This window comes from Alligator sinensis, unplaced genomic scaffold (genome assembly GCF_000455745.1).
Source record: "Alligator sinensis unplaced genomic scaffold, ASM45574v1 scaffold203_1, whole genome shotgun sequence".
Taxonomy (NCBI): Eukaryota; Metazoa; Chordata; order Crocodylia; family Alligatoridae; genus Alligator; species Alligator sinensis.
Genome location: NW_005841949.1, coordinates 2,671,606 through 2,681,225, shown reverse-complemented (window position 1 = coordinate 2,681,225; position 9,620 = coordinate 2,671,606). Strand labels below are relative to the sequence as shown.

At 50.4% G+C, this 9,620-nt stretch overlaps 1 protein-coding gene across 6 annotated transcripts in view; it reads left to right on the top strand.

Moving 5' to 3' along the window:
* Positions 1-9,620, top strand: part of NDRG4 (NDRG family member 4) — an 83,292-nt gene continuing 73,672 nt past the window's right edge. The window contains exon 1 of one of the 6 annotated variants that reach the window (XM_006020197.3): positions 1-89. Coding sequence is in view for 3 of the 6 variants with exons in the window: in XM_025199790.1 (XP_025055575.1) it covers positions 869-905 (37 nt within the window). In the remaining 3 variants the exon portion in view is untranslated. Of the gene's footprint in view, positions 90-115; positions 281-741; positions 906-9,620 lie in introns of those variants that run through there. The other 5 variants (XM_025199791.1, XM_006020198.3, XM_025199790.1 and 2 more) reach the window with 5 other exon arrangements.

Here is a 9,620-nt window from a genome sequence, read left to right as displayed (position 1 = left end):
CCGCTGGGGACGGAGCAGCTGCGGAGGAGGCGGCAGCGCAGCTCGAGGAGCGGAGGGAGCCCGAGCCCCCCCGGCGTGGCACTGATCCGGTGAGTCGAGCACGGCCCCCGCCCCCCAGCGCTAGCGGGCAGTGCCGGGCTCCCGCCGCAGCCGCCCCCCCACGGGGACCCCCCGATGCTGCCTGCACCGGCCCCAGGAGACTGGAAGCGAGGGCGGTGACCTGCACCCGGCTGATCCCGGCTGGGCCCTGGTTCGTTTTCTGTAGCAAGGCAAAACCTAGGTCCGCTCCGCTGCCCTCGCCCCCCATGGCCTGCATGCGAGGTTGGGTAGCGCTGGGGCTTGGGGGCCGCCCTGCTTCCCCGGGTGCCTGGTGCTGCGTGCCCGACAGCAACCCCCTCCCGCTTTGCAGATATGACAAGTGGCGAGCAGGGGGGTTGCTCTTTTGTCTGAGCAGCCGCGAGGGCTGCTGTGTTGTCTGGGCACCTGCAGCCCATCTGTGCCCCATTCACCCAGCCTCGCCCTGCCAGGCTCCCGGGCAGGGGCAGGGTGGGTGGCTTTTCTGTGCCTGGCATTTGTGCAATGTAAGATTTTGGGGGGGGGGTTTCTCTTCTGAAAGCGCATGAAGCTCCTACCTATCTGCATTGAACACTCACGCTCCACACACGCACACACACACACACAACATGCTGCTCTTCCCACTCCAGCCCAGCTCTCTGTCTCATTCCTGAGCCAAGCTTGCTTGGAGCTGAGCCTGCCTCTGAGGACTGTGCCCATCTCTCCCCAGTGGATTTATCCTGCCTGTCTCTTTTCAAGAGCTTTTCTTTCTCTCTTGCCATTGGCACCCATTCTGGAGAGGATACAGAGCAGAATGAAGGTTCTGGGACATAAAATAGAATTATTAACAGGTAAAATACGCGGGTGGAATTTGCATGCATTTCCCAGGGAGCCACTCTGGTTGTCGTATGGATGGCCAAGTTTACAAGCTGGAGTCTGGTGGGTTTCCCTGTTTCTATCCCAAAAAAGGCTCCTTGTTTCATGCCACTAGTGCAGTGGCACAGTTACTTTGGGCATGAGACTGCTTTGATTGGAGTTGTGGGGCAAGTCTCAAGCTGCTGACTTCAACCAGAGCTGGTCCAGGGGTGAGGGCTGGGGTGGGATTATGCCCTTTGGCTTTATGGAACAGCATAACAATGTGGGGAGAAGTTCTTGTTTATTGAATGCTATATGGGAGGGGATGAGATGGGACATCTAGCTATTAAGAGCCTCCACTAATTCACTTTTTCTTTCCTTGTTCTCTAAGCCCCTCCATTTAATTAGTTATTTCATATTTATATAATACTTGGAAATGGAAAGTGCCCTGTTAAATTGGATTTAGGTGGGTTACTTCTCATGGACAAGCCAGTTTCCTTGTATCCTGTCAGCTGGAAGCAGCTTTCTTGGCATATCTATCCCACCTGGTTCAGTAATTTCCCTGGTGCCAGAGAGGCTCAAGGAATAAACGAGGGGACCAGTGCTCAGCTTGAGAGGCTGCCGATATGTGACGCAGGCAGTTTCCTCCTCCTCCCCCACAAGACCAGCTGTCTCTCCCAAGCCCTGTCTGTTGGGATGTTCGTGGAGGTCAGCACCACACACTGCATCTGGGCTTCTCAGGCAGGATGCAGCTCTGTAGAGTGACAGTGATCCATAGTTGCCGCCGGTGGGGACTGGGGTCCTGATGGGTCCTTTTTCTATTCTGCTTTTCCCTGCAGCTGCTGCTAGTAACTGTGCACTTCCTTGCACACCAAGTCCACATTACCTTGTCAGGGTCCCTGCATTGGAGGGGCTGCACATTTAGGAACCAAACTTGGGATAGGGTGGCATAGGTAAAGAAAAGGGTCTGTACTTAGCCTCAAATGGGCTGGGGGACTGAGTTCACCCAGAACTCCCCACAGTGTTAGAGGGACAGGGTTTGCAAAGCATTTGGCTCTAACCCTTCTGGTACTACAGGACTCTGCAGTAAAGGTCTCCATGGGGTGTTATCTTGGGAGCTGGGGTTGTTGTTGTAGGAGCTTTTTACACTGGAATTGTAAGAAGGGGACCTTGTGAGGCCATTTTTCCATTTGTTAGGGCCAAAGCTGGGGATAAGGGAAGCCTCACCTATAATCGGGGAAAAGGTATTGTCCACGTGAGCTCTTGAGTACCCGGCTGGCTGCAGTATAACTGAGAGAGTGAGGGGATGGCAGAAGGTGCTGATCCCTGTCAGCCATGCTGCCGGAAATAGGCACTGTCTATTTTTGCTTGCTTGTTCCCAGGCTTCCTGGGCTGCCTGACTGCCTTTTGTTTTCTTTTCCATTTTGAGCTCTGGGGATTAGAAGAGAATAGGTTATGCTTTGCTACAGTTGCAGCCCAGGTAGTCACTCATTAATAAAGGGCCCCTCTACACAGCCAAGGCTACTGTGCCTGGGGATCTCATTAGAACACACTATAGTGTCTTCCCTGATGGGCTTTAACAAGGACTGGTCCTGCATGCACAGATGGGGCCAAACTGTTACACAGGGCTGGAACTTGGAAGGGACCTTCTGGGCTGTTGGTTCCAGTCCCCTGCTGTTGCAGGCACCACACTGTATATTCCCATTAGGAAAATTTACCAACTTGCCTCTTAAACTAGGTTAGGTTGTTTGCCTCTGCCCATATAAGAAGGTGGTTCCAGAACCTTGCTGAGCGGATGGCTAGAAGCCTTCTAATTCTAAGCCCAAATTTATTCATGGCTGTTTTAGACCATTTGTTTTTTTTTTAGTAGTATCTTTTAGATTAAATCATTCTTTTCCTTCCTTTGCATTTCTCTCCCCCAGTGTATTTACTGAAAACAATTCAATCCCTTCCCAGCCTTCATTTTGCGAGACTGAACAAACCAAGCTCCTTTAGTCTGTTTTATGAGACTGGCTTCCCTATCCTCTGGTCTACCAAAGAGTCCCTTTATATACCTATTCTAATCTGGGCTCATCTTTCTTGGATGCTTGGTGATCAGAATTGTGCACTGTAACCCAGATAAGGTCTCGTTAGTGCCTCATACAGAGCTGGGGCAGGTTTCTATAGCCTGTTCCCCACTTCCACAGACCAGAGCAAGCCAGTGCTCAATCTTCTGCCATGCAGAGTAGATACGACAGCACCCGCATGTCCTATGTTCTAGGTAGGATGGAAGATGCTGCTTCCTTGCTAAGCAGAGTTATGCTCTGGCATTGGCACTGGACATAGGCTAGATGACCTAACCAAAGGACTTCTGGCCTGAGACGTCCAATACTGAGGTGTTCCCTACAGCCTTCTGCCAGCCTAACCTGGACATTCAGAAATGTGGACCCTGATTGACAGAGCTATTTTAGCAGAAGCCCTTTGCATGGGCAGTTTTGCTAGTATAGCTGTGCTCGCCCTGGTATGGCTTGTTTCACTCATGTGAAGTGGTGTTACTGCGTGGATACAAAATGCTTCTTTGTTGGTGTAATTGTGTCTGCACTAGGAGAATTTGCCAGCTTCAAGGAGTGGGGAAAAGGGTCAAAGGTTTGCCTGAGCCAGGGTGGGAGGCTAACTTAGTTAGGCCATGCCGGTTTCTGCAAGCTGTGACCCACAAAGGAGGGGTGGGGCTGGCACTGTTTGGCCATCATTGACTCTCCAACCTAAATGACATTTATAGGTAGATCTGTAGTGTGCCAGTGTTCCTACACTAATAGCATGCTCCTATCAGAGGTGTGGTCACCATCTGTGAAGCAGTAGGAACATAGGTACCCCTTGGACAGTGTTCTGGAGAAGGAGGTGGACTTCCTTATTCTGTGACTGCTTCAGAATGGGGTGTGGTTGATAGTAGGGGTGGGGGAGGATGTGGCTCTCCTCATTCCTGGCTGGGGTGGATGTGCAAACAAGATCTTTATTTGGAAGAAGTTGCCTTGCTGGCTTGGGGGAAGCAAACTGATTTGTATGGGGATGGACATTCCTTGGTGTCCTAATGGGGTCAGTGGTACCCTCAGAGGCTCTGGCATTGAAGGGTGAAGCTGTGGTTTCCACTGAACTCCTGCCTTGAGATTGGGAATGTTGCAGGGTCTCCTCTCTTGCCTTCCCTTCCTCCTCCCATTACTGTAAGCAGCCTTCACTCATCTACCTGTTCCCAAGCCAGCCCTTGATGTGCTAGGAGGCTTGATGTCTCACCATCTATCAAGAATTGCTGTATTAGTCCAAAAAATCTGTGAGGGGATTCCTAAGGAGAGTGGGCTGGTGCCGAGGAGGCACACAGACCCATTAGTCTACGTTACCTGCAGACGGTGCCTGTATTGTGACAGGCAGAGCCAGCAAAACCATTGATTTAGCTAAGATCCCTGGTGCAGCACCATATTTCATGAGTCTTACAAAGCTGGAATTGGTACTGTGTGTTCCTAACCCTTAAAGGAACAGTCTTCTTTATAGCTTCCCATCTAATTTTACTTTTCTTAAAGCCCTTTCAGAAGCTTAATAATAAATATTCTCCCCCAATGTGCAATTTATCCCTTCTCCAATAGGCGAGTGTGGTGTTTGGCTGTGGTTCCCTACTGCAGCGAAAGTCAACATGGCTGCCTTTTGTTTGTTTCTATGTGGCTCCAGCATGGAATGGGGGCTGCTATCTACAGCTGTGCATATGGGCTTCCCTGGGGGAGGGGGGGGTGTTAATTGGCCAGGCCTGCTGCAGACCTGGCAGGGAGGCAATCATGTGTACCCTTATGTCTGCACCTGCTCTGACTTGCCTATATGGATTGCTAGCTCTTTGGGACAGGGGCTCTCTCTAGGTGTCTGTACAGCGCCTGGCACAATGGGATCCCAATCAGGGTTGCAGCTTTTATGCTCTACTTTGATACAGAGGAGAGCCAGGCCCCTCCCAGCTTTCCACGCTGCATCTGGGCAGAGGTTCAAGGAGATTTTCTTCTGCAGAGGAAAAAAACCCCCAAACCATTGCAAACGGACTAACAAGCTGTGCCCTACAGAGCTGAACTGGCAAAAGTAGATTGGGTTCCCTTCATCTGCAGCACTGCCTCTCTCTAGACCCAACTCAAAAAACCTCTTGCTGCAGGTTCTGGGAGCAGACTCTGGAGGATGCATTTCAAACTGAGGTGGAGCCTCCTTCTGTCCCTCTAAGGTCCAGTCGCGTGTGGACACTTCTTTTGGATTCCCTTCTCTCATTTAGGGAAGCAGATGCCTTAGGCAGGGGTTGTGCCAGACTCCAATGATGATCTGATGAGCACATACTCAAGTACTCCTCCATTTGGGGTGTTGTTCAGACCTAAATCTGTAGCTGTCCTGCCTCCTGCTGCCCATAGTCATGCTTCAGCTATTTCTTGGTTTGTGCCTTAGATCAATGATGCTGTCTTGGAGGACTTTGGAGGAACAGTGTGTCCCAGGATAGGAAGGGTGTTTCTACCCAGACAAGCGCCATGCCGGATCTCATTAGAACACAATAGCACGCTGACCACATTACAACAAGGTCTGGCCCTAACCACTAAGGGAGCTGGAAATTCTCTTGAAGTTGTAGAGTCAGAGCCTATGGAAAGTGCAGAGCCAAGGTATGATGTGCTTCCTGCCACCAGCCCTGCTGTAGCTGCAAATGGCTAAAAATTGTGTGAGTTGTCCTCATTGTTAGGCAACAGGACTTATAGGATCAAGTCTTGAAACAACACCTGGGGGACTGCTGTTGTCAGGTCTTTGGGGCAGGCTTCTGGCATATCAGAGATGGAAAGACATGTCACTGTCTCCATTTGGTGAGCAAGGCAGAGGTACTGTAATATTGCCATGGGACTTTGCTGTGGGACACTCTAGGGCAGGGGTTGACAACATTTTTAATCAGGGTGCTACTTGAATGGAATTAAGCTCTGAGTGTGACCTGCTTCCAGTTTGGCTTGCACCATTGCTTCCACAGTCACTGCTTACCCCTGCAGTATCACTACCACTGTTACTTTCCACTGAAGTCCCCCACTGAAATGCCCCACTGCCAAAATGCCATGGAAGACCGCTGGCTCTGCAAGCCACATAAAATGGATCTGTGGGCTGGATCCAGCCCATGGGCCTTATGTTGTCAGGCAGATGCTCTTGGTAGAGGCTGTCATTTCTGCATCTTCACAAGCTCCTCAGATGGTTTTCTCCTTTGGCATCACAGTTGGTGTCCTGCAATCAGTGGTTTCCATGCTGATCACCTATTTCTCCCAGGCATTGGGTCACCTCAGGGCCCAGGTTACAGTCTGCTGAGATGGAGAGGTAAGGCTGGGTGACATTGGCCATTGTAGTGGCAGAGGAGAAGTGCCATGCAGTCTGAGGAGGAGAAGGGGCATGATGGATGCCTTCAGCTGTGATAATCAGCTGCAGGGAGGTGGTGCAGCTGATGATCACAGCTGCTTTGGATTGAAGCAATGCTTCTGGTTAGAGCTAGGCAGCCCATGGCTCCCTGGTGAGGAAACTGGGTCTGTAGCAGCTTACAATCTATTGTGCTGTAGTCTGACCTCAGGTACTGCTCAGACAACTTCTGCACTGCAGCCAGATCAGGACCCTGGCTTAAGGGGCATGGGAGAGATGTCTGCAGGGCTTGCACTCTTATAGCAGTACCATAGCCCCTCCACTGACCTGCATGAGAACAGAAGGGTAGAGAAAGACAGGTGGTTCAGGCCACTTTAACTACGAAAGCTTTGGTGAATCCAAGTTGCTGGCAGAAAGCTGTCCCTAGTCTCTATCTGTGAACAACTGAAGAAATTCCTCCTCTGTTCTTGTGCTGCTTGTTAGCAGTGGGTGCCCTCTTCTGCTGCCTGGTTGAATAAGCACCACCAATAACACAAACACAGAACGCTCTTTTATTCTAGGGCTTAGGGGAGCCACCTAAGAGCCCTGGGCAGGGGGAAGGGGTCTTCAGGTGGTTTGCAGTTTTCAATATCAAGCTTTTGTGTTCCTGGGTTGAGACCCTAACCAGCTGAAATGGACCAAATTTGTTCTTCTGCCCCATTTGAAGAACCTCTATCTGCATCAAATTTCCAAACAGCTTTCAGAGCCAGGCAGAACTAACTGTGTGATGGTGCCCTTAGTTTACACTGTTGCACTTGCCCCTAACAGGGCCTACAGTGGGGTAGCACAGTTCTAAGATTCAGGGCAGTGAGATAAGGACTCATAACCCAGGTACCAAGTGAAGATCTTTGTGCACCTGTGTCTAAACTGAGTTCATGTTTGCCTGGTGTGCTGGCTGACTACCTGCCAAGGGACGGAGAGGAGGGCAGGAGCACTTGGCAGTTCTTCAGGTTGGCAACTTCCAGTAGCTCACTGGCTTTTCTCCTGTTAACTCCCCATCCTGGTCTGTGCTGAGAGCATCGCAGCTAATTCTGAGCCCACCTGGAGTCCCTGGACTCTTGCAGAAGCCTGGGAAACTGAGCTACCAAGATAGCCCTGTGCTGGGAAACACGGCCATGGCCTGTCTGTGGTATATCACGGCTTCCTGTTGTCATGTTAAGCAGCAATGGCTTGGGTCCTGTCTGTCTTGTGGGAACTATGGTGGGTGCCTCATGACAGAACAGATGAGCTTTGTCTGTTCAATTTGGACACTATTTTATTTTGGGGACCTTGCTACATTTACACTGCACTGCATCCCTGCTCTGTTCAAGGCAGCAACGTAGGCTAAATAGGTAGGTCCATCAGGGTAGGTTGCTCCAAGATAATACCCTGTGGGTGCATCTACATGTGCACTTTAATGTACATTAGCTTATATTAATGTGCATTAAAGCATCACAAAAATCCATGCGCTTTCGCTAATGCACATTAAAATAAGCTAATGCACCTTTTTCAAGTACCTCACGATGGAGGTACTAAATTTTAATGCACATTAGCAAAAGTGCATTAATGAATGTGTAGAAGTGCCCTGTTTGAACAAGTGAGGGGGTGGTTTTGTTCTAACAGTGTTCCTCCACCTAGCCCAGCATCCTGTGTCAAACAAAGGTAAAAAATGGATGCTGAAAGGGAGAGTGAACTGGGTATGACCAGGGTTTTTTTCCACTATGCTTCTCTCACTGTCAGCCTCCAGCATTTCAGGTCTAGGAAGTTCTAATTCAGAGGCTGTATCCATAACTCCTGTGCTTAGTAACTACTGATGCCCCTGTTTTCCTAGCCTTGCTGTCAACCAGGGTGGAAACACCATTCATTGGCACACAGAAACCATAATTATAACATGGTTGACTCATAACTGTTATTAATAGCTGGGTTTAGACCTAGCAGGTGGTTGTATTTTCTCACAGATGGGATCTTGGAGACCATTTCAGGGTTTCCCTGGTGGCTGGAATGTCCCAGAGACCATGCTGGGACATCCTATCAAGTGTCTCTCTCTCACAGTCTCTGTAAGCATGCAGAAAAGTTCTATATTCTTCCTTGTCTTTTTTCCTCCCTGGTGCCCTAATGTTGCTGTTTGATCTTGGCTATGCAGAGCCTCCTTCAATTCCAAGCATTGTGTCTTCTTTGGCTTTAAGTCTGGCCCATGACATGCCCTTGATCAGTGTTGTTGGGGGGGGGTTCTTAGTAGGGTTGCATCCTCTCAGCACAGTTCCTCATGGAAGAAGAGAGGCACCAGTTAAGTGATGCCACTGTTCCTCGGAGCCTTGTGGGGATGTGTTGTGTGGGCAAGTCTCATAAGAATTTCACAGCCTGCTTTAGAAAAGAGCATTAAAATGCTAGAGAGAGCCACACTGAGGTAAGAGGGTCTTGTTCAGCGCCTGTAACTGAGCAAGGAAGTGGGGTGATGAGGATGGAGGGCTGTGGAATGGGAAATCACAGCAATTCACTCCTATTAACTCCCTGGATTGGCTGCAGGTGCCACCCAGCATGCCAATTAGACAGGCTAGGAACACCAATAATCCATTGTTCAGAGGTACTGAAATATATTGATTTCACTGAATCCCTGCCCCTGGCCATTGTCCCAATTAAGCAGGGAGGGAGCTAGTTAAGTGGCTGCCATTGAACGAAGCATGTTTTCTTGGTGCTTCTGCCCACAATGAACAGTGCAGGGACCTTGCAGTGAGTCAGCTGCATCTCCAGCAGGCAGCACTTGCCATGGACACAGCATTTTCTTGGCCATAGTTTTCAGGGGCTTATGAAGGAAGGTAGGTGTTGCTAACCCTGATTTTTACAAAGCAGCCTAGTGATATGCCCATGACTCCATAGCCATGGCATGTTGTGGCTCCTGATATACCATAGGGCTCTGCAAAGCTTTGGTAGCTGACTTGATTCAAAGGAGATTTGACCCGATTCGGGGACCAAATCTGAATCAAATTGGGAGACCAAGTAAAAGCTCCAAATCGATTTGATTCGGAGATTCGGCCATAGACTAAACAGGCAGCTGACAGCTGCCTCCAGCTGGTAAGTCTGTTGGGGTTGGAGGAGGGGGAATGGAAGGGGCATGGGAGAGGGAAGGATTGGGGCTGGGACAAGCTGCCCAGCCGGGGTGTGGTGCGGGGTGCATTACTCGGGGAGGGGAGTGGAGTGAAGGGGCACAGAATGCGGGTGCAGCAGTGCTGGGAGCAGGGGCTCTGCTCTGCTGCCGCTTGCCCAGCCAGGGCAGGAGAGGCAGGGTGGGGGGGCAGCCTGCTCCCGGGCGGAGGGGGGGG